The sequence below is a fragment of the Atractosteus spatula genome, chromosome 12 (genome assembly GCF_055471065.1).
Source record: "Atractosteus spatula isolate fAtrSpa1 chromosome 12, fAtrSpa1.hap1, whole genome shotgun sequence".
Taxonomy (NCBI): domain Eukaryota; kingdom Metazoa; phylum Chordata; class Actinopteri; order Semionotiformes; family Lepisosteidae; genus Atractosteus; species Atractosteus spatula.
This window is the reverse complement of record NC_142717.1, coordinates 2,966,031-2,991,246: the sequence shown is the minus strand read 5'-3', so window position 1 is coordinate 2,991,246 and position 25,216 is coordinate 2,966,031. Positions and strand designations below refer to the sequence as shown.

Below are 25,216 nucleotides of genomic sequence, written 5' to 3'. Positions count from 1 at the left end.
CAATAGACATTAAAATCTTATACTGTATATCCTCATTATGCTCCTTTTGGCTTTCCATGACTATCAGCACAGCAACGAATACAATCAGGCAGACTGTTTATGTGCAATAAGCTCTCATTTCCATTCTTGGACGTTTTCTTCAGTTTATGAAAGTAGGCGGGCAACTTACAGGTAAATAGAAGAGATACAGGTAAATAGAAGAGATACAGGTAAATAGAAGAAAAAAAACATGAGTAATTTCAAACAAAAGCACTAAAAATTGGAGACTGAGTTTTTTACCTATTGGCAAACTACTTTGTTGGATGTTGCAATTGTTGCAATTTTAATTGTGTTCCTAATAACTGGAGTATACGAAAATGTGGATCACTTTGATGACCGCAGTGTCACTGGAGAGATGAGTTCAGAAGGACTCCTGGTCAGATTCCCATCTGAAACTCATTTGAGAACACAGCAAGCAAACTAAAAATTCATACTGTAGATAAAGTATTAGTGTCTGAGGCACTTTAGAAATAAATTATAGCGAGTTCCAAAGTTTATTTAGGCCTTATTTGGAGATGTCTTTCTCCTTATTTTCATTTTGTTTTGTCTACCACTTTCCTTTCTTTATTACAGTCACTGTTGCTTAATTTTCAATTTCACAGTGAATTTCAAATGGAGATGTACTGTAGTATAATTTTTTAATTACTTTAAGTATTGTGTTGAAGGATACAGTTGTAGCTTTGGAAATTAATACTGTACTTCTTTATATTTTCTATTCTAAAATAGAATAGAATAGAACTAAAATTAAAAGCTCTTTATATGACTTTATATGTCTGAAAAATTAACAGAATTAAAATATATATATATATATTTTCATTACGACCAGGTTTACAGTCAATACACCCACCTTTACATCCCTGAAAGAAAAAGACCTGGGTTTTAAACAGAATGAAAACCTCCTCACAAATGCGCGAATATATTTATACATACAGATACTGGTTTCTTTATTTCAGTATCTATATTATTTTAATGTTTTCTTTGCCATCTTTCATGTAAACTATATGGATGATCCACAGTCTGCTGTAGATAATAGAAAATCTGGTTTCAAATCCAGTATGACTATCAACGGGGATGAATTAACATGAACGAATCCTTTAAAACCTGTGGTGTTATAAACCCTGACAGGAAAAACAGTGCTGCCGACTTCTGGCTGGGCTGCAGTGGCCTTTAGGGTTGACTGGCTTTCCTGTGGTAATTACACCCCTACTTATAAATTAGAACACAATTGACCTTCTGCAGGAGAAACATAAATTTGTTTGGCTGAATAAAAGTGAAACAAATGGTCTGTCAGGAATGCTCTCCTGCTTCTCACATCAGCAGCAGTTTCTCCATCCTGTGTTTATCTGGTGAACTGTTTATTTCCCGGCCACTGGAAGTGTTTAAAATATCCTCTCAGCCTTAATTTGCGCTTGTAGTAGGCTTGAAATGTGCGTGACCGAGCTCGGAGAAGAATGTCTGAGAGAGGTCACTGCAGTGGGCGTTCCCTCGCATATCTGTCTGTTATTTTCCCATTTCGAGTTCTGTTTGTGTTTATCTCCTTGTGCTTCCTGCAAGAAACATAAATGACTTCTGAAGAATGTGGCCAATTAAAGAACCAGAGATATACAGATGTGCTAAAAAATGCTTGGTTGTTGTGGTGCCACGTACTGTATAAACATTAACCCTTTTATCCTTTACTTTCAGAACCAGATGTTTGAGAGAACCTATATTAGTTCTAACTTAGTCAGCTAACAGAACAGGATCTCAGATAATGTCCAGTGAAAAACTGGCTTAGCATTTGAGCAGGATTTGAAAATTAATAGATACAAGAATACCTCTGATTATATATTGTCCTATTTAAGCATGTATAGTAAAATATGGACAGATAGGGAATATTTGCACTGGAATAAGTATATTCTAAAATTTATACTTGTCATTTTACAGTACATTAGAATTTGTTAATTACATGTTATTACATTACAATACATTTACTTAACAAATTGATAGAAATAGTGTTTATTCTGAATTTTATCAGTAACATTTTGTAAAATGTGTATATTAACATTACATTATTGATTTTCATGAATTTGATTTCTTTAAATGTAGATTCATCGTCTAAAAATGTGAAACTGAAATGAATGAAATTGAATGAAATGAAAATAAAATCTTTAATGTTCATTTCACCTTAAAAGCAATTATAAAACAACAGTATTTCATGAGCCAGTCTTATTCACCTCAGGATTGCTTTTAATTTATTTTCTTCACACTGTAAAATAAGTTTGAGATTTAAATCTCGAATGAATGTGCTTTATTACCTTTTAAACATGATTGTGATTGCTTGATTGCACCCTCTATATCAATCTGCTATAGTACCTTTACCATGTCATGTTAAATCATGACTCATTGTACAGTGCTTTGAGATAGTGTTCACCATAAAAAGTGCTTTATAAAATGAAAATTGATTTATTGGTATTGTTGCTAGAACTTGTTTTCTAACTATGTTTTCTAATGGGTCAACTGTTAGCAAATTGTATTGTGAAGGAAGAAGACTAAAACCATTTTAAAAACCAAAAACAAGCTACAGTAGATATAAATTGTGTATTTATCATACTAGTTCTTCTATTATCTACAGTAGGCTGCATTTCTGGAAGAAAGACGTGTTTATATACACAAAGATATGTACAGTATGGTTGATGGAACAAGAGGTTGGTGCCTTTAGATCTGCTGTCAAACATCATCACATTAAATTCAATAATATGATTTAATTTAGAAAATGTTTGATAGAAATTACTTCAGAGGAATACAGTAATATGTAATATACCTGTGCTATCGCAAAGCCACAACGTTTTAAAGGGAATTTCAGGAATCAAGGAGTATAGTTATTTTTACCTTTGGTTTTATTACATACAGTTTTAACAATATATTTCTGTTAGATGTTTTCTAAAGGAAGGGTCATCGACTCTGGGAAAATAATTGTCTCCAGTGGGTAATTCTGCAGCTGAAATCTTCCTCTGTATATGGAAACAAGTTAATAATGCAGGAGGCAATTTTCCATTTTCTTGCTGTCTGAAAGCTTTAGTTTCCCTGAATGAGCAATAAGCACACTTTTTACAAGAGTGTAGCTTTTTAGTATTTTCTGTGAATGATGTTATTTTGCCACATTCCGTGTTACTCATTTTGCTGCAAGGTAGTTTGAGAGTACCAGCAATGCTTATTGCGGACAGTCACACCCCAGCATATTAATCGTGGCCCAGATCACATAATGCTCACCTTTGTTAAAACCTTTTTTTTCCCGGAGCTCACGATGGATGAAGGTCATCTCTTTGATCCCGAACGCCCACCCCCTTCCCCTGCCTACCTTTAGAAGTGCAGCAGTTTACACAAGATAGATGTGGTCCCCCGAGAGACAGAGTACAGGAAGCGGCTTGTAGTTCTTACACCGCCAGGGACCTCCCAGCAACTGTGAGCGCTGCACGGCAGTGGTCCCGACCACTCTGCCCTGCTGTAAATTGATCTGTGAAAAAGGATTCCGCTCACTCCTTCAGCAGAATCTAAAATCAATGCAGGTTGCTGGTTAAGTGCACTGCAGGTCAAGCAAGGAGGCTGGAAAGAATCGACACTTCGCAAAGCTAGTGTGTCACGCAGACTATAGCCGAGGCAGGTGCTGACGAGGACGGGGTCTAAGATGTCTCTCAGAAGAGCTTGATTTAAAGCACGCTGCCTGGTAAAATTAAAAAAAACAAACAAACGAGTGTCTGCACTCGTGTGATGTTTCATTGTATGAGAATTTGCCATGTCCAGACTGCTCAACAGAGAGGAGGGAGCTCAAAAGCTTCATTTCACCATCAGAGAAATGCTTAGCGGTGCAATCAGTTAACCACATTTTTTTCCCCCTTTCGTAAAAACAGAAAAGCAGTAAAATATTGGGAGTGCGTGGACAACTCTGTGATCACTTGAACGGTTTCAGATTATGTTTTTAACTCATTGCATTATTTTCATTGTGGTTGTGGTAAATTGCTTTATTAACAAATCAGCTTTTCATTAATTATCATGCTAAGAAAAAAACTGAGTGCTTACTGACTAGCAGGTAAATTAGTCTACTGAGTGCAATAGCAAACAGTAATTGTATTACTTACAAGGCAGTAAAACTGAAATCTGTACAGTATGTTGCTTTGTATGACGTATACTTTAGGTAGTTTAATTTTTATTGCTCTGCTGCATTAGTGCATAGCTCCATTATTATGTAGATCAGTATGTAGCTCCAGATTCTCAAGTAAAACTTCCACTGGGATTCTCTGAATCTTGGTGATGAGTTTCGGGAAACTGCTGTGTTTATCTATGATGTCAAGTGAGGAGAGACTCAGAGCAGCGCTGTTTTTCAGATTAAATACTGAGAATGTTAACTCGCGCACCACAATCTGAACGATTTGATTCAACGTAAATATGACGCGTGTGTGGTCCTCCCAGACACCCAGGGGGGTTCAAGCAAGAGGAATCCTGGCTTCATAAATCTCCCCGCTCTGCCTCTTTTCTTTCGAAGGCTCTGTAGCGCCACAGGGGGTAAATGAATACATCCACTAAATGGCAAAGGAGTCTTTGCAGCATTGTGTGAACAATGGAAGGTTGAATAGAGAAGGTGCTCAGAAATTGACACAATTGCACGTTGGCACTTTTCCCAACAGTGGGGAAAAAGGCATCAGCTGCTCACTGACTCAGGCTCTGCACACTTCAGCACAGAGGACAGAGCTCGCGTGTGCTCCGCTTTCAAGTCCTTGTGATCTAATAGGAATCTAGAATTTCTGTTCCTGTAAAGTAAAATAGGTGGATTAAACAGAAAACAGTGTTTTGCAATGGGATCTATCTAGTGGGAGTACTGTACTAGGAATTTTCTTGACTGGAATCGATGTAGAGGCATAATATTTGCAATCACCTACAGTATACGTTTGTTAAACCTCATTTATGCACTTTCTGTGAAATTACCATTACCGGTGGTAAAGAAATGTTTCCTCTGTTTTGATGTGTATTGTAGTTTTTGGTATTGGTATTCGTTTGCTAAAGACCTTCTTTTGTCCTTCATACATGCTAATGCTTCCTGTGAATTATGCTTTCCTTAATCTGCATTACACTTTCATAATGCATTCTTAGAGGCTGTATCACATACTGTATTTTAACCACATTCATAACCATGTACTGTAGGTCCATTTATCCAAAGTAAATAACAGGTACATGCGTTTGTACTGTATTATAACCCTAATGTTAACTCTAACCCCATTTCCAAACCCAACTCTAGAGCTAACACAAATTCTTGGGTACTTTGTCAGATGTAGTGAGCTCTTGTGTGTGTGTTACAGTACAGTATGTCTTTCTGAACAAAAACCATGAAGGGGTCAGGAATGTTGGTGTGGCGTGGTCTCTATTATGCAGGCTTTATGAAGCAAAATTGAAAGGAAGTGTGACTATTGTTATCTTAAAATTAATGCTTTTGTGGAAGTCTAAACAAATGATCAACAAAAATAATCAAATGTAATGCCATTTACTGTACAGTACAGTGCCTTTGTTCATTATAAGGGGTAGTTCTTCTGTACTCTTTGTGCAGAGTTTGTGGCATGTGCTGTTCTAAACAGCGTTTAGCCGCATTTCTGTATGTTTAGATTTTCAGATTAAAGTGGTCTATAGTTTTCTGTAAACAGAACAATTACAATTTCACAGTAAAACACACATTTCTTCCATGGGCACAGGATTAATTTTTTACCAAAAAAAAACCAAGATGTGTTTTTTTTTGTCTCCGTACTTGGATTAAACAAAAGAAATGCATGATCTCGACAGTCCTGCTCTCGTGTGACGAGGCTTGCCTCCGTGTTTGGCGCTTTTAAAAGGGTTTGCCATCCTCCGGGTATACCCTTTTCCTCTCTGCCCTTCCCCCACATCCCTCGTCCTCTCCTCAATTGCAGCTCACATCAAAGTCTTAGCATGTTGTTAATCAACAGCTTGTTTTATGTCAAAATTACGTTTTCGTGTGAGCCTGCAATCGAGCCGAGCAGCTGAAGTGTTGTAACTGTTTATAGTGTTAGAAGTCCTTGACACGCAGCCATTAGACTCAGTGACAGGCGGTATGCAAATTGGCTAAAAGCTCCATTAGGTTGTTCTAGGCTAAGGAAACCCATCTGTCAGTGTCAGTGGTTCCGTCCTTGGGGCGGTCGGAAAGACGAGCTTCCTCGCTCGCAGGGTGTGACAGAGGAGCCTGTCCTTTCTCCCCACCGCGCAGAGCTCTCCCTGGCACCAGGAGACTCTGGGGGGGACGCCCAGCCCTTCACGAGCAGGTTTGTAGGAAAAGGGGGTCCCCCGTGCAGCTGTGAGTGAAGTCCAAAGGCAGAGTGATGAAAAATACTCATAATAGTAGAGTTCAATTGTATTATAATAATAAACTTTATTTTATATACTGTAGCTCCTTTAAAGGTGGCTTCTCAAAGCGCTTTACAGAACGACAGCGATGACAGAAACCATAAAAAAATACACAAGATATACACAATGAGAATGCACAATGACAGGAGACAAGTTGTGTTAAATTTTGTTGTCTTTTTCTTACAAGCAATCATCATGATAATAAAATTAGGTATTGTATATTCTTCCACCTCATACTCAGTCCCTCAGACAGATTCCATATCTGTTTTCTATATAAGACATGAAAAACAAATAGATGATGTTCAATTTCTAAAATATGGATCTAAACAAATGCAGTTGGGCGACTCCTGTTTAGCATAATGGAATCATCTGAGTTGATATTAGTTTATATTTTGTGATGTATACGGCTCACATTTCTCTTGGAAAATGCACATGGACCACAAAGGAGCTCCTTCTGATAGTTAAAAAAAGAAGACTGGCTATTTGGAGTGATCGAGCTAACTTCTGGTTAACATGAGGACTTCTGTCAGGGATGATATCAACTGTAAAGGTCATGTACTTTGGAAAAAAAAATCCTGCATGAGCGTGATGAAGGAGTGAATCCTTGACCCATGCTTTTACCACACTGTAAAACGTACGAAGCAATCTCAGATACTTACAGTACCTGCTTCTCGGCTTTTAATTCCCACTAATCTTGAGGCGCATCTTATTTTCAGCTGGAGCTGTTTTCACAAATTTTCAGCACAGTATCCAGTTATTCTGTTGTCCGCGCTTTGTATTGCGATGTGCAGAAAAGAGAGAGAAAGGTCAACAGGATAATAAAATATGGGAGTTTCGCTGGCGTTTGAATGGCTGCAGGAAATTAAACTCTCAAGGATATTCTGTGGCGCAACTGTCACGGCTGGAGCTCTAATTTCAGCTCGTCCACTGGTGGCCTGCCGTTCCACAGATAGGAGGAGGAGCAGGCTGGAGGGAACATGGGTTGTCTTCAGTTAACAGCATTTTGCCGTTCCCAAGGAGCCAGGCCTTCGTCCCCTGCTTGTGTTTCAGCCTAGGTTAGCAATAGCGGGTTTAAATTCTCTGACACACAGATCTGCTGAGCAAGATTTTCTAACACCTTTTTCTGCTGCGTGCTGTTTCTTCAGAGGGGATTCTAACGATCGACACTCGTTCTTCAATAACCCTAATACACATTAGTGGCATTTTTTGACCAGGTAGGTTTGAAATGCCACCTTTTTCTCTAACCTGTAGTCACTGCCAGTTCTTAGAATGCCACATGATGAACTGTAGGTAACACATTTGAAAACATGAAGGTAGTCTGTGATTGTGCTTTGTGTGGGAAAAGTTACACAGGGTGTGAATTTTTGTCACTGCTTTCTGTACTAAATGCATATATATATATACAGTATACTGTATACTGTATTGGACCCTTCTCAGTGTACAGTCTTACAAACAAGACTTAAACCTGCAAAGAAACATATACTGTATACAGTTATCCTTAATACTTTGATTTTAAATTCTGAAAACAAAGTTAGTGCTTAGTAGGTCTTAATTGATGTGATTTTGATTTGTCCTGAAGCGTAAGACACATCCTCACAATGGCTTGTGAAGGGTAGTGTAGGGCTTTTAAGTTATTTAAAATCTTGTCAGTTTTTTGCATATTAAACCATCAAATCAAAACTCGTTTAGCTTTACTGCAGTCAGTTTTAGTAACATTGTTCTTTTAAAAGAAAGCAGCTGGTTCAGTTGTTTTATATACTGGATATATTTTTTTACGCCAGTCAGATTATTATTTTATTACCAGTACATTAGCTTCAGTTCGTGACTCAGAGTTTTTCCAAGGACATGTAAAGGAAATGAAATTTGCTTGTTTGTTCTGAAGGCACAGTACACAAACACAGACACCAGCTTGCCGAGTCCCATTGAATACAAATGATTTAACTGGAGAATTTCAGCTTGTTTGGATCAACAATTTATTGACCCCTGTAAGAACGTAGCCAAGTCAGCCTCTTCTGGATGATACCTAGGACCCCCTTAATGCCAATATCAGAATAACAGGTCCTAGCTATGCGTTAGGCCCATGAGTAATATTCTTGTTTAGTGCAGCCTCAAGCTGAGGTGTACTGTATGCAGTGGTAAATGGAAGAGGCGAACACTCATTCAGTTCAGCTGTATTTCCCTTGCATTTATAAATCAATTAATATGACTGACTCAGTTTTTAAACTTGATTTTGTTTTTAAGACCTGTGGCATTTCAAGGCCATACCATTTTTACTGAAGACATTTATCTCCTGTCTTTCCCCTTTGCCTTTTTGGAGGGCACGGGCACTGCACACCTAAAATGGCAGCTGAGTCGGTATGTCCAATCTTATATTACAACCTCTGATAAAGACGTGACTTAGTTTTGTAGACCCCTTTTATGGCATAGCAGAGATCAGCCTGAGCTGCTGTAGGTCTGATCACTGAGGTGCAGTAGTTTTACTGTGTCTTTGAAAATCCATGTAAAGTATTCTCCTGCAATGTACAGTACCATGTAGTATATTGTATGTTAAAGTAGTACACACAACACTGTAGAAAAACAATATACAGTATGGATATGCACAAAATATGTATAAATGTATTAATTTTCATTATTTATAACTGTCCATAAATTCAGAGCCTTTTAATGTTGTTTTTTAATGTGTACTCTGTATTGCAATTTGTCTTTGATGCAATGCGTTTTTCTTTCTGACTACAGTACCTGCTCCGTGTTTGCCAGGATGAAATGTAGCTGGCGTTCTTTCTCTGAGATGATGTTATTTCTCTCTTTTCGCTTTTTTTTGGTGAGGTGACTCTTTGAAATCTTACAAATAACGGGCAGAATAGAGAAATTAATTGTTTGTTTCGACACTCTTCACTTCAGAACTTGGCCTCAGGTCTTCTTTTTTGTGTCATAATCAACTGATAAGGTAAAGAGCACACTGAGTGGGGAACTGCTTCAGTTTGTGGGCAGCACAAAACAAGCAAAGGTTTATTTTAGGTTGAAAAGTCAAATAAACACAATGTTTGGACTGTTGTGTCTTCTTTATGTTTGATGTGCTGTATAGTGCTGCTTTAAAAAGCTTAAGTCACTTGAAATATTTGGAAATAAACAGAAAATACTTAGCTCCTTGAGACCCTGTATAACCAACAGTGTATCAAGGTGACACACCTGACGAAGGCACATCGTGTTTTTGCTTTACTGTAATTAACCTCTAAAAAAAAACAACATTTTTAAAAGACCACTATTCAAGTGCATCAAATATCCAAATAATATTTTTCTTTAAAAAAAAATGACTCTCCTTTCATACGAAACACAGTGCTTCATTAACATTACAGAAAATTTTTAAATAGATTCAAGCCTGCCGTTTTGTATGGATCCTTACAGTTCCAGACTTTTAAAGTACATTATCTGTGTGGTCATTCCTGGCATTTTTCTTAATTGTATTTCATTTTACCCTCAGCTCTCAGCTAGTCAGGTAATAACACTGTCGAGCTACTGTATTTAGCATCAAGTAGTAGTGTTTACTACGGTAAGTAAACCTATTTCCTGCACCAGTGAATGAGGTGAAGGAATTTCAGCTGTCCTCTTCCTTGCAGCAGTCTGCTCAACACAGCGTGCGTTCAGACTCTGCTGTTCCACCTAAAGACCAGTGGTCTGTACTGGCATCGCTTAGGATTGTTAGGAGTCTCTTCGCAGTCTTGTCTCGTTCGGTTTGGCCTTCATTGTTTTCCGGCTTGCAGGAGCACACCATCTGGAGCGCGTACGAGAAACAAGACCCAGACTTTATAAGCGGGGGGGGGGTCGATTCTTCAGTGCGGATTGTAATAATGAAGAGGGAGTACTCTTGTCGCTCGACTGAGAGCTTCAGAGTTGCTATTCCTGCTTAAATGGGAACAGTCTGCAGGGGGCAACAGGACTGCAGAAGGATCCTTGTTATTTGTAATTACTGTTTCAATTTCCACATTTGCATAGATTTTTGATTTGTGTGTCCTTGCCCTTCCCCAGGGTAACCGGAAAAGGTCAGAGCTTTGGCCTGTCTGTACTGAACATGACTGGTTAGCTCATTGCTCCTCACCAGTCTTTGCCCGAGGGTGAGGAAACTGCAAATATGTTCTTACTGGATTTTAAAACAGAGGAAATTCTAAGGAGGATACACTTAATATACAGCAATGCTATAATTAAAAAAAAAACTTGAATACAACAAAGCTTCACAGATTTATAGTAGTATTTCATTTTTTTATGCAGATAATTTTTGTGAGAGGAACTAAAAAGGAGGAATTCATTTTAGCTCATTTCACTCTACATGGAACTGTCACTGGGGTGGCACAGTGGAACAGAGATTAGCTTTGCTGCCTCACCGCACTGGGGCCCTGGCTTCAATTCCAGACCTGCATGCTATCTGCATGAGTTTGTATGTTCTCCCTGTGTTTGCGTGGGTTTCCTCCAGGTGGTCCAGGTTTCCTCCCACATGTACAGTAGGTTAATTGGCTTCTGGGAAAACTGGCCCTGGTGTGAGTGTGCGTGTGTCTGCCCTGCAATGGACTAGAGTCCCATCCAGGATGTATGCTGCCTTGTGCCCGTTGCTTTCCAAAACAGATTCCAGCTCCCCTGTGTATTAGTAAAGTGCTTAGAAAATGGAAGCATGAATGCTACTTATTGTAATTGCCTCTTTGTGTCATTTTTTTGCCTGTTCAATCCAAATGTCAAGAGAACATTTTAGGAAGATCATCAGTTAAGCAGACCCATACCTGGCTATACAGTTTGCACAGTTCTGAACTCTGACTTAATTTGACTTCAACTTAACAGATCTGATTTTTCTATTCATGGTCTATGTCGATGCCAAGATCAATGTAGCAATTTGTTTTCAATACAGTCCGTTGGCACCAGCTTGGAAATACGCTAGAACAAGTACAGTCTGAGACTCGATGATCCCTCATTCTGTAATTGTTCTCTAGAATAGTATTTTACAAAAATCAATAATTTATTAATACTACAGTATAGGTGGTGATGCTGTCCCATACTGTATACAAGGTAAGGGGAGTTCTGGTCAAATTTGATAACAGCTGGAGTTTCATCAATCCTTTATTGAGTAGAATTACTCTGGTTTAATAAGCATACCTCTTTATTGTGATTTTCATTCTTCATAGCCCACACTTTCTGTGAGGACACTCATTCTGTATAAGGCGGGGTTGGTGACTCACGGCTTTTCAGTGGTACAGGTATATTGATTTTATTAAATTGCCAGTATAAGGCTTCAAGGCCTGGTAATATAGTTGGGTTCTATTGAAGTGCTCCAGCGATGTGTTGAACTTTATTACAAGAGCTATTTTACAGTTGTTGAGTGTAGATAACGTGAAGAATTATCTGTGTGAAAGCTCATATCATTTAAATTAAAATGGCAAGTTTTAAAACCTTTTCTGTGTCTTCTACAAATACATTTCAGGGAGTCTTATTTTGTCATGATTTTAGTTAAGAACTATTATTTTTGAATGTCCCCATCCTTTTGTCATTGCTTTATTAAGTGGAATCATCTGTGAGCATGTTCAATAATACAAATGCAACACCTTAACAGTGTCAATTCAGTTATTTCCATTTAACAGTTGCCATGGCCTGTACATCACTGCTCTTACAGCATTTTCCATATACAGTACATACTGTATACAGTACATCATACAGTACACCTTGAAGTGGAAATTAACATACAGTCCTGTATGTCTGAGGGGGTTAAGAATTTTACACGGTTTGTTGATTAATTTTGCAGCTCATGAGGATGAATAGCCTTCAAGAAACACAATGCAAACATCATAGTTGACACAAATCACAGAACTTGGAAATTGCTTATTGAAATACACACATCTGATGAATGGTCATCTCTGATAGAGCCTTTCTCTAAATGACTGTTTTTCTCCTAGATCTTCTTTGTGAACTCACATACCAGCCACATTCAGCAATCAATGTGCCTTTATTATTTGGGTATCTGCACAAATTAATTTGCAGTCTATTAAATCAGATGTTGGTAACAATGCTATTAGTCAGGTTTTTATTTTTGACATGCAAGTGGCTGATCTCTGCCCTTCCCCTACATACAGTATACTGTATTAATCAATTCTGAAGCCAGTAGGTGACAAAAATAGAAACTACAGTATGTTAAAAATGCAAGCAGTAGGAACATTTTTTGTGTGAGAGTCTGCAACAAGCTACCATGTTGTTGAAGCTGATACCCTGGCCTCTTTCTAGAAACAGCCTGCTGACATCCTTGGATTAGCTTAGCTGTTAGCAACTAAGAAGGGTAGATGGGTTGAATGGCCTTATCTCTTTGTTTTTATATTTTTAAGAGTGCACAGTGAAAATGTTCATAAAATCCCTCTACTGAATCCCTTTGTCTCCTTTGAAACACCCCACATTCGTTAATATATCCAGATGAAAACTGTTAGATTCTGTGGTAAGGTTATATTGCAATATAACCATCCCTTGCAACCCCAAATTTTGACATATCTTGTCTACCAAAATACAGCATAAGTGCAAAAGACCAGTCGTCACTTAATCAGTAATTAATGTCCTTTGGTTTCCTCACTTTGCAATTACTTCGGTAGCAGTGAAATAACTGAGTTAACCTAGACTCCTCTATTTACAGCAAAATATACCTAAAAATGTGTATTGTCCATGTTTTTATGATTACATTTTTTCAACAAGAGGAACAACAATTTGGACATCGACTAATATATTAATTTATATTAATTAATTTGGTTCCTAGAATCTCATACTAAAAATAGTTTTGAACAAAGATTGGGAATTGACAATATCAGTTTAAAACACTACCTGTTTTTTTTTTAAATAGGAAGGGCATTGATTTTGACACTGGTGGGCTGGATTTGAAGAAATAAAAGCTCTGAGAAATAATTCATACTATTTCTGTGGCAATAACAATGTCAAATGAAACAAATACCATGATTCTCATTAATCTAGAAAATCCATTTACACTTGTATTTAAGTACATCTTATTGATTAGAAGCACAAAAGAGAAAAATTCGATGTGAAAGACAGAACTTTGTAATGACAGAGAGAACCAGAGCATATCTGGTGTATCCTTGGAGTCTCCTGATTTCCACCCATTGCTTGCCAGGATAGGCTCCAACTTCCTGGTGATCCTGAATCAGATGAAGGGTTAGGAAATGAATGTAAAAATGACCCATTTCCTAATAATCTCAAAAGATCACTATATTGACAAGAATATATTGTAGCATTTCTGGGTAAGAAGTTTTCAAAATATTACGATGTGGTTGCAATAAAATAAGCTATCAAAGAATAAATGAGTATTTACTGATGGAAGAGAGTATTTCACAGATTACTGTAGGATGAAACTTGCCTTTAAAGGTGACAGTTGCAAACGTAGGCATACTGACTGCCGATGCTTGAATTTGAAGAATAATTGAGAAATTGAACACATCTGCAAATGACATCGTGAGATCAGGGTTAATCCATCCAGGCAGTAATGTCATCCAGAGAAATTTATCCAGGCTGTCTTGTTCAGCAGTGGTGCCCACAGGCCATAGCTCCGTCACTGTCACAACACACAACATCTCTGTAGTGAAGATATAAATTGACTGAAGGTGGAAAAGCCCTGGCTTCCAAGCGATAACTCTTTACTAACAGGTACACATGTGGCAGACCAGAGCTCACGCCGTTACATGAAACCCATTTCCCTGCATATTCCAAGAGATACTAATTGTTTGATCATTGGAGGACTCTTCAGGGAAATTAAAGCCATTTAAGGATGTATACAAGGCAGTTAATGTGTATTCACATCATTCAGACTTCAATAAAAACACAGTTAACTAGTTTACGTGGGCGTTTGTTTGTTTCAGCCTTGATATGTTACTTGACTTAAAAACAATGGAAAGTCCTAAAAATCCAAAGAAGATTTAACTTGTGTTATGATTGCTACTGTAAGGAGAGCTATGTATTTTGTATTTGCATATTTCATCCTTGCCAGTTCCTTATGAGCAATTCCCAAAGAACGATAACTAAAACCCTATGCCGTATTTTGCTGGTATTGGGAAACAAGTGGATATTACACACTCACAGAAAAATGAGACCCGATTGAACATAACCAGGGCACATTTAAAAAAAACTAAAAAAAAATAATAGTAATCGAAATCCTAAAGAGCACTTACTGAACAACTTGATAAGCACAGTATATTTTTTTTGAGAGTCCGGGGATAACTTAAGTAGCATGTTAGAGGGAGATGGTTAAGCAGGGTTGTGCTCTTATTACATGAATAAAATACTGCAAAGGATGTTGCAAAGGTTGCCAAGCACACACCAGAACAGTTCTGAATGACAGGAGGCCGTTTGGCCCATATAGCCCATAGAGCCCGTTGAGAAGTTAGTATCTTATTGATCCAAGGATCTTATCCGGCCATTCCTTGAAAGAGGAGCCAGGGTGTCAGCTTCAGAGACGGGGCTGAGTAGCCTGTTCCACACTCCCCCAGCCCCCTGCTTGCAGAAGTACCTCCTGTTCTCGGTTTAAGATGCACTTCCGCGTACTTTTCCGCTGGGTTTCCATGGTTCCATGGTTTCCAAGACGTCTGCTGGGTTGACCTTGTCAGTTCCTTTGAGTATTTTAAATACTTCTATCGGGTCCCTTTGCGGTTTTCCCTGTCTGAAGACTAAAAGGGTTCAGTTCCTCCACCCTGTGGAGTGCAGGATTTCCCGTTAGCCCCGGAATTGCTGCTCCTACAGTGTTTGCTGATCCTAACTTGACTCATCTCTGTGGTACATCATCATCCTGGTTTGAGAATTTAACCCTTATCTGTACTCTGTTTTCTATTTATTGACATGTCTCTGCCCAAACATGAATTTCCCCCGAATGCCTACTGCTTACAATTTGAGAATTAAGGTTTTATGAGGTATCTTATTATAAGCTTTCTTAAAATCAAAAATACTGCACAACACACAATGTCATATTCTCTTTGTGTATCCCATACTGCTGTTGATCATTCAAAGATGTCTAACAAGTTGCAAAGGAAGAGGTAAACTTTTATTCCATCCTGAAAGGAAAAGAAAAGAGACACAATGTTTCAGCTGTGGAGCCTTCTTCAGGCATGCTGATGCAGCTACTGTACCTACTTGTCTAACCAAGAAGTTGGTTAAGCAAGACCTACCTTTTCTAAATCCATGCTGGGCCGTTCTCTAAGATAGATTTGATTTCCGTATAGATGACCTTCGAAAGTAATTCAAATAATTGTTTTCACAACCATACTGTACATGCAGTAGAAGTGAGACCTGTTAATATACTGTATAATTACGTACAGTATAATTACTTGGATCAGTTTTTATCACTGTTCTTATGGAATTCTTCAGTTCACAGGTATTATCCCCTAACTGATCAGTTGTTGGAGGAGTTGGGTCAATTACTTCTGAGTAACATCCCATGTTTCCTTCCTTGTGCATGATGACACCCTTGGGCCCTGGTGACTCATTAATCTAGAGTGCTTCTAGGGCCCAAAGTACTTCTGTCTCATCTCTGTTAATGCAGTTCATGCAGTTCTGACATTGCATGAAGCATATTGTTGAGCTCCTTTTTAGCAAACACCTGAGTGAGACTTATTTATTTAAGGTAATTCGTAGACCTTTTATTGTCTACACGTTTCCCATTATTATCCAGGAAATTTCACTTATTCTTCCTCTTATAATATTAGCCATTATTTTGTGCAACACAATGTGAATTATTTGATTAATTAAATGAACCCTTGACTGTCGTAACTTATAATATTTATTTCCTATTAAAGATTTAATGGTAATTTTTATTTCAGCTTTACTATTCATTTTTTTCAATCGCTTTGATATTTCAAAGATATTGCCCATGATGGTTTTTGACATCTTGCACATACAGTAGAGTGCAAGCGTTTGTCTCTTGACAGCTGCACAAATTGGCCTAAAGGAAGATCTGTGTGGCAAACCCTTTGATCATGTGTTCTTACTTATATTACATGATGTTTATGTCGCTTTCCAAGTTTCTGATGTTATTTTGTTTTAGCTGAGTGGTACTGTAGGACCTCAGCAGTGCTGTAATTAACTAGTTTAACCCAGAGGGGATGCAGTCAGTTCTCTTTACCTATTTTTAGGTCTTGTTCCGAACTGTATTTTCAGACTGTAAGTAACCTAGTGCTCTGAATTTGTCATTTTGAGGTGGCAAGTTAAAAGAGACAAATGGGTAAAAGGGGGACTTCCGGCAACATACAGAGTGTTTCCTGAATCTCACCTATTGATCCCAAACATTTCCTATTGATCCTAAGTGTCAAGTGAATTCATTTCTATGCTTTTCATGCTCTGAGCATTGTGTCAACGTTTTCAATAATATACTGTATTACCTAAGTTCTATTACTGCAAATCATATAAATATAAAAGGTTTGATTGAATGTTTTATGAAAAATGAAAATATATTAAATATTCTATCAAACATGTGCAAAAGATGGAACATGTGAGTATTTAATTTCAAATATTCTCTCTACAGAGGCATATTCTGCTGAACATCACTGATGCAGAACAATGCGTCATCTAATTTTTCTTGTGTTTGTCTGAGAATGTGTCTGCCTTTCCCAGGTCTGCCTTAGAAATTTCCCCACCACATTTTGTATCATATGAAAATATATTTTTCCATTGCCATTTAACTTTTCACCACTAACCTATTCACTGTTAGTTAATGTCCTCGACGAAAAAGTTAGCTTCTCTGTGCATTGTATGAAATCCACCACATTGAAAACTAATAATAGCTCTAACAATAGCTGTGAATCACTAAATAATGCATCACGAAGGTGTAACTGTCATCCTTACCTTATCAAAGTATGCATCCATGGAAAACATTGCCTGAAAAATGTGACCAGATTCTTGCTGTGTAAGTCATCAGACTTTGAAGGTACAGTAGGCACACAAACATCACCAGACCATGCCCTACAATCCTTTTCAATTTCAGAAAACTGTTAAGAGGGATCTGAGACATGTTAAGGCTGAATAGAGATAATACTAGGTGTTTAATAAAGCAAAATAAACATTACCTTTCTCCTTTTACAACATTAGAAGAACTCTTGAATACACATTTTATTTTATTTAAGACCTAAACATCAGTGGGGCTTTTGTTGTATACAGTATTATAATTCTAAGAGGGATTCCAGTTCAAGTTTTAACTTTCTCACTAAGTTGAACCTTTTGAAATCTATCGAAATCTGAGAGTACCACATCTTTGTTTACCTCATTTCCAGAATAGGAATTAGTGTAAAATATGTTCATGTAAAAGAGGAAACATATTATGTTGTGAGGTTTTTACCTAAATCTGTTTCATACTTATTCTCTTAAATGCTTTAATGCTTTTTAAAAAATTAAAGAATAGACATTTTTTTTAAATCTAAGGGCATAACATGTAATTTATAATAATGTAGTTCACTTTCATGTTTCACTTTTCTTACATATCGATACTGTGCTTTTACTTATATTCTTTTTTTTCTGAATTCTGCTAGGAGAAGTATTGTATCCTTTGTTGAAAAAGCTTAAATCCATCTACCAGTTTCTTGTAAGAGATATTAAATGATGAAAACTGTAAGACTGTCAACTTTTTTAAGCAGTAACAATAACAAAACCTTTCAACATCAGGTGTCTTGGACAAAGTAATTGCAGGGTTTAAGGCTAAAAGTTAATTGGTAAATATCAAGAGCAGATTTGTGAATTCTGAAATGTAGTGACATACTTTAATAATTACAGGCCATACTTTTGGAGCTGAATCATTTTATAAATTGCAGAACATTAGCTATTACAGGTTTATGTAACCTTTGTGTAAGATTTAATAGTGCTTTCCTTGTCTGCACACTGTTGCTTATTCACAATGCTTTATGATTCTTCCTCCTAACCATATACTGTAATTACCCACATATTCCGGGATCCATTCTTTATTGTTTCATTATGAATTTTCCATGTCCAGAGTTTGTCAGATCTGTAGGCCTACAATATATTATGTGATTCATAAAGTGTACAGAAGTGTTGGAGTCTGAGAAAAATGAGAGGATAGTGCAAAGACATTATATGAAGGGCAAAGTGAAATATGTACCAATGGAATAATAATGCCAACAACTAATTTCAAGCTAGCAGCTGCAAAGTATATCATGAAATTCTGCAAAGGTGCAGCTTCAATCTGAGAGAATTCATTTGAAATTGATCGTTCAAGCTAATTTAAATTGCCGGTTTTGACAGTAGACTAATGCTGTGACGAAACATGTCCCCTAACTCCATTTAAAAGCAAACGTAAGTACTGTCTAGTGTAACATCTTGCGACTTCGAAGAAGACAGGATTACATCTTAACATCCATCCTCCTGAAGTTTCTTTCAAACCAAGGAGTGGTTTTCAAAGAATAATGTGCCAAAACACGGCAAAGCTGAAACACAGGTCATCAAAGATTGTTGAAAGGATTTTTAAAAGGATAGGCATGAAGGAGGATGTGCCATTTGGCTTACCAAACATTTCTGTTATTTTGTCTGCTGGAAGTGGTTATTATAAATAAATAGGTGGTTTATGTCTACCTGAAAAAGCAGCTTGTGGTCAAATGTGGGATACCAAAGCATTGCTTTCATGATAATTCTTCCCTCGCATTTCATCTTCCTCAGACCGTCTTGAGTTTGTGAGTCAACGATGAATCAATCTGCTTCTGTGCACATGTGGTACTGTGTTATTGCATAATAAAGGCTCAAACAGGGAGCACCTTGACCTTTGAACCTATCCTGTCCTGGAAGGAGTCCCTCACACAGGAAGATGGCTTGATGTTGTAGTTTTTTCTCTCAACATAGAACAAACCCTTTACTTCTTCCGTTGTACAGTATATATAAAAATATATACAGTAAATGGCTTGAAATAAAGTTACTAGCATGTACATTTAATTTAGTGAGCTGTACAGAGAACTGTGGGCTATACCGTAGGTCTTATATTTGACACTCAGGATAACATGGCTTCTACTCGGGTCAATGGAATTAGGGGAAGGCTGCGACTTATTTCTTGACCAGGGAAACATGTGCTACACCCTAAAGGAACTGTAGGAATGTTCCGTTTTATGAACTTGACAGGTTTTTATTCTTCCTATTTATCCATAACCTCTTCATTATAATTTCATGAAGGGTTAATAAGAGGACCTGGATTGTCACTATTAAACATATTAGAAGACGCTATCTGCAGGGCCTGGTGCTCATAAAGTCCTTCCCTGGAGGTGTAACAGGGGGCATACAGTAGCTGAGCTGACTGCTAAGTGTGCCTTCTTTTTATTCATCTGCACGGCAATCCGATCGTAATGAAAAAAGAGGCATTTAATATTTAATTGGTACATGAACACTGTGCTTGCCATTGGCACGTAAGCTAAGGGCATGTGGTAAGATTTGCTCAACTTTATGTTGTATTTTGTGAGGCGAAATCAGGGTTAGTATATTAATTTTACACCTTTCATCTTCCACATAACTTCTTGGGTTGGTGAGACTGACTACGTTGTAGTCAGCGAGGAGTCTGTGTGCTTGTGTACACATGTGGTTTATACTGTATGTTATATTGTGTAATAATAGGCGCAAGCAGGGAGCGTCCTGAATCTCACACCTGTCCTATCCTGGCAGGAGCTCCTCGCCCATCAATGGCTTGTTGTTGTATCTTGTCTTTAAGTAATAAGCCTTTACTTATTCCCAGGAGTAATATACTGGATAGGTGTAGTGACTGAAATCAAAAAGGAAACACCCGCACAAAGGGTCCTTAATATGGTGCTGGACCGCATCGAGACCCCAGAACAGCTTCAGTGCACCTTGGAATATATTCTACAAGTGTCTGAAACATAGAAAAATGGGCTAAAATGTACTGTGGCTTTACAACACTGATAAGTCTTATTTTACAGTGTTCCAAATACCCATCCACACACGTTCAAAAAGATGTAAGATCTACCTGTGTTTCTAAATAATTGCTCCATACCGGTCCACTTTCCAATGTAACTACCTTGATGTTTCAGAATTAGACTAATCTTAGAAAAATAAGGTGTACAATCACAAGTTATACAGTACATTGTGTTATCAACGCCTTTTATTGTGAGGTACAGTACTTGTTTTCTTTCAGTGCTGTGGAGTGAAGAAAAGGTGGGCTTGTTTTGACCTATTTTATACTGTACCATTTCTACAGTATTACAGTTTTCTTTCAGTTTGTTCTGTCAACACGGACTCACAATAACCTTCCTGACTTTCCTAGAGCGTTAGAGTTAGAGTTATTTTAATTCATGTATCCAAAAAGGAACAGATTACAGAGGTGTACCAAAACACAACAATAAACCAAAGGAGACAATACACAGCATTTAATTTTCAACAAAGCCAAACCATTTTGTTACCCTACAATTTTGTTGTATTTATGGCAATTATTGCTGGGAACAGTACTGCAAAGAGCAAATGAATTTACTGCAAGTGATATGAGGTGTTCTGTACAGATGAAGATGAAGATGAGGAAATGCTTAAATTTAAAACACTCTTAACTAACTTGCAGTTCTGCCCCCGATGTGCCAAACAAGGTTATACTACTAGATAGTTACACAAGATGGACATTGAAAGAAAATTAAACTCATTGTGCACGTCTTAAACTGTTGCCACAAAGAGATAATGCTCAAAGACTACTGAAGAAAGATGTATATATAACAAAATTAGAAGCAATTCAGAACATCCCTGCAGGAATGAGGAGAGTGGAGTGTGTACGAGTGATGTTTTGCCAGGAAGACCTTCATTAGTTGATAACTCTATCAGGGAAGATAGTAAAGGAATGACGGGGGAGAGCACAATATGCATAACTTTTTACTTAAAAGACTTAAAAGACAGCAGAAATATTTCTCATGGGACTGTTGGTATTCAAATACCGCACATTATATTCATATTATTATCTCCCTTGTCAAACATTCGTTTAAATGTTAAAGAAAATCAAGTATATTACATACAGTATGTAGACACTCCATACATCTGGGGAACTGATGAAAATATTTTTTTTTACTTCTGCATTTCGTAGTTGTAGAAGCTGTGCTAGTAGTATCAGACTGCTGGGATCAAATCCTGTTTTGGCCATTATTTAAATTTGCTTTCTAAAAATCTGATTTTTTAACATACTGTATAAAACATCTACGGTATGGTGATTCAAATATTTGAACAACTCATAAGTATGAGTACGAAATGTATGAAACGGGATGTAGAATCTATCAATACAGATGAATGGACTGGCAGAAGTTGGGATGGAAATCTGAAACTTTAAGTAGAAAATAATTTTTCGAGCGTGTGTTTGCGTTAGATCGTGTGTAGGAAAAAAGTACAAATATTTTTACTGCTTACACAAATTGCTCTGAAAGCTGGGAAGGTTTCCCTTGAAGGTTCTATTGGCGATAACTTCAGCGTACATCTTCAGGGGTCTAAATGTTCCTGGCATGAGTTGGATAGTTTGATGAGTCTCAGCATCTTGCCTTAAAGCTGTAGTAAACAAGAACTGTGCTGAATACAGCAGATTACAACCCAGGGAGAGCTCTAAGCTATCTTCCTTTCAGCTCTGGCCTTATCTTAATTACATTTTTATTCCTTAAAGACAATAAGCCTGTTATTATAGTGCATTCTGCATTTTCCAGAGTCACCAATTTTCACTCTGCCTCCTGGAGAACCGGTGTTAGAGAAATATTTCAGATTAAAGCAATTACAGAGCAGCAGGGATGAAACAAGTGGATATTGAGAGGCCATTAGGCAGACGATAAGTGTTACTGAATTACACAGCAGAAGCTGCACTTTGCCTATCCCTCCCCCAGTGTCAAGTGACCCCTGACAAATAGCTTCATTGGACAATAAAGCAGGGCTTTTCACTCAGGCTCAGGTGAACTAATGTAAAAGCCAGCACATCCTGGTAAAAAAATATGTCTTGTGGTTCATTTGAGCATGCAATATTGAAATCATCACTGTAATACTAAATTGAAGTTGGTCATGTGGGGAAAAGAATGTGTAAGCCCAAGCTGTGTGTGACAAGTGGGACTTTTATCTACACAGATATATTGCTTCTTTTCTTTGTTTGCAGTTAAATCTTGTGTATATTTATTAGCGCTTCGAAATCTCCAATTTCTGCAGTGTACTAAATGGTGCTTAAATCAAGTCTGAACTGCGGAAGCACGAAAATACACATTCATCTTGGATGTGCCTCGACATGCATGTGTATGATTAAACCGTGGAAGGAAGGTTAAATGAAGGGTTCGGCTAATATCTTACTATGAAATTTTGGCTAGAAAAGTGAGCTGATTTTCTTTTGCAATTAAATTCTAAACAGATTGCCTCCGAAATTGTAGTAGATACGCCAATTGCTTTTCCAGCTGATATTTGCATATGGCAACGGTCGTGTCGGATGTAAAATTGTTCCTTTACAATAGTAAGTGTACTGAAGGGCAACATCTAGAGTTTCGGTTTATGTGAACTCTTTAGTCTGACTGCGGTATGGAGATACTATGAGTTGTAAGGGAGCGATATTAGAAGCTTACAATAAAAATATTTCGACTGGTAGGCTTCTGGTGCTACAAAAACACAAATGCTTGTGTTTTGGAATGGCTCATGGTGCCCAAAATGCTTACGTAGTTTATGTTCGAGGTGCTCTCTTGCCGCCGTTCGGGGCCCGTACTGTGTGCCGTCCTGACCTGTGGCCTTTTGTGTTGCAGCAGTCTTATGCACCAGCGCCTCACCCCATGGCTCCCCCCAGCCCCAGCACCAACAGCAGCAGCAACAGCGGAGGCGAGCAGCTGAGTAAAACCAACCTGTACATCCGGGGCCTCCCTCCCGGGACCACCGACCAGGACCTCATCAAGCTCTGCCAACCGTGAGTCCTCGTGCGCGCCCGCATCCCCGAGCCCACCGAACTCGCTAACACACACCCTCACCCCCATCGGCGGAGGACCTGTGTCCATCACAGCACTGCCCGAGATAAAGTGCGCAGTGAGGTGGCTGTATCATCTAGCCTTTGTCACTTCTAACACACACGCACAACTGAATAATGTGTGGTGCTTTTTTAAATAGACTTGTTTTTCCTTTTTTTAAAGCCACATTTCAGATCCCCCTTTGCTTGCTCTGTTGTTTTCCTCTGAAGTACAATGCCTAAATGCTCCCAGCTTCAATTAATCAGGCCAATCGTGGGGAGATTAGTTTAACCCAGCAGCAGAGATAAGATCTGCTGTAATATTTCACAATAAGCATCAGTGTTTATAAAAGGCCGGGTGAAGTTTACGTTTTTAGAGCTTTTTCATGTCGGGTCTGCATAGTTCTAAAACCGTTGAACCCAGTGAAGTATTTTGAACAGACATTAGAGAAGGAGAGAAAACCAACTGATTTGATTCTGATCTGTGTGGTTTAAACAATAAATTAGCAATGATTTCACTTGGAGGTGACAACAGCCAAGTGCTCTCATTTTTTATTTAGAAGCTGATTAAGGTCACAGCTGAGCATTAATATCTTTAAAGAATTGTGTAACCCTTGTAAGCTGGCTGGATGAAGGCGTCAGCCACATTAATAAATAATAACAAGTTATAGCATTGCGGTTTTTCACCACTTACATAATGATGGCGCCTTGTTTTATCACTAAATCTTCTGATATCCCTTAAAAGGAATCGTGAATAGTAACAGCGAAAGAGCTATTTTCGAGTACAACCAAAGACGAAGCTTTTTTAGGTTATTTTTCTTCAAAACGTTTCAAATTTTAGTTTATGACTCATATCTTTAAAAAACAGCCCAATTCTTGAAGTTCTTGATGACCTGATGATCTTTTCCATAACCTAAGGTAGCTGACTCTATATATATTTTTTTAAACTATTGTTTTAAATGCTATATGGGCTGTATGATATTAAATCACCACAATTGCTTAAATCCATACACAGAATTTAAGTTTATGTTGACAAAGATCACCCTGCTGGGAGTTTCTCCCAGACTACCTACTGTACTTGCCTATCTGTCTATTTACACTCGTAGCAAATCAAGAACACGCTGTATATTTTGCTCTTAGGAATGATTAATTACACGCAGACCTCAATTTATTGCAATAAATGTCATCTCAGATAGCCATCTAACCTTGGTTGGATGAATTGCAATATCCCAGTCCAGTCAGGACCTGGCTCAGTGGACTGAGAGGTGTTTCTTGTTGAAGGTGACTTCCAATTCAGTGAGGCACAGTGAGGGATGCCTCATGGTGTCTTGGAGACAATCCGCAATTAATATCTTTCATACTCTGACTTGCCACTGAGCTTTTTTTCTTTTCCTTTGTGTTATTTATCTCAGGGAGTATAATATGCTAGGTAACTGAGCAGATTACCTTCATAGGGAAGATATCTGGAGTGTTCCCGTTCGTTCAACGAGCATGACTCTGAGTCCCTGTCTAGTCAAGGCCTCGGCACATGTTCTTACTGTGTGTCACTGACAGAGATCTCCCATTTCGGAGGAGCGTGTTTAATCAGAATTTGGAGGGGAAGCACTTTAAAAATCAGTGTAAGGATTTAGTTTGTTAATGGAAGAGACGTCCTGGAATTCTTCTAACTGCTGCTCCGTGGAGCTGTACTACCAAACGTAAGGTACAAATCTCAATTAAGAGAGGAAGCAATGTGCCCGGTAAGAGAACGCTATCGTTATTCTATTTCTAAACTGCTCCCTGGGGTGTCTCCATTTAAAACGCAAAGGTAGCACGGCCAGTTTGCAGCAGCCTCTCCATTTTTTAAAAGAGATGATA

The 25,216-nt window shown here is 38.0% G+C and overlaps 1 protein-coding gene across 2 annotated transcripts in view; it reads left to right on the top strand.

Moving 5' to 3' along the window:
- The window catches only part of rbms3 (RNA binding motif, single stranded interacting protein), a 348,159-nt gene that overhangs the window by 166,251 nt on the left and 156,692 nt on the right, over positions 1 to 25,216 (top strand). Inside the window, exon 5 of one of the 2 annotated variants that reach the window (XM_088928552.1) lies at positions 23,169 to 23,323. In XM_088928552.1, the coding sequence (XP_088784678.1) occupies positions 23,169 to 23,323 (155 nt within the window). Of the gene's footprint in view, positions 1 to 23,165; positions 23,324 to 25,216 lie in introns of both variants that reach the window. The other variant, XM_088928553.1, reaches the window with a different exon arrangement.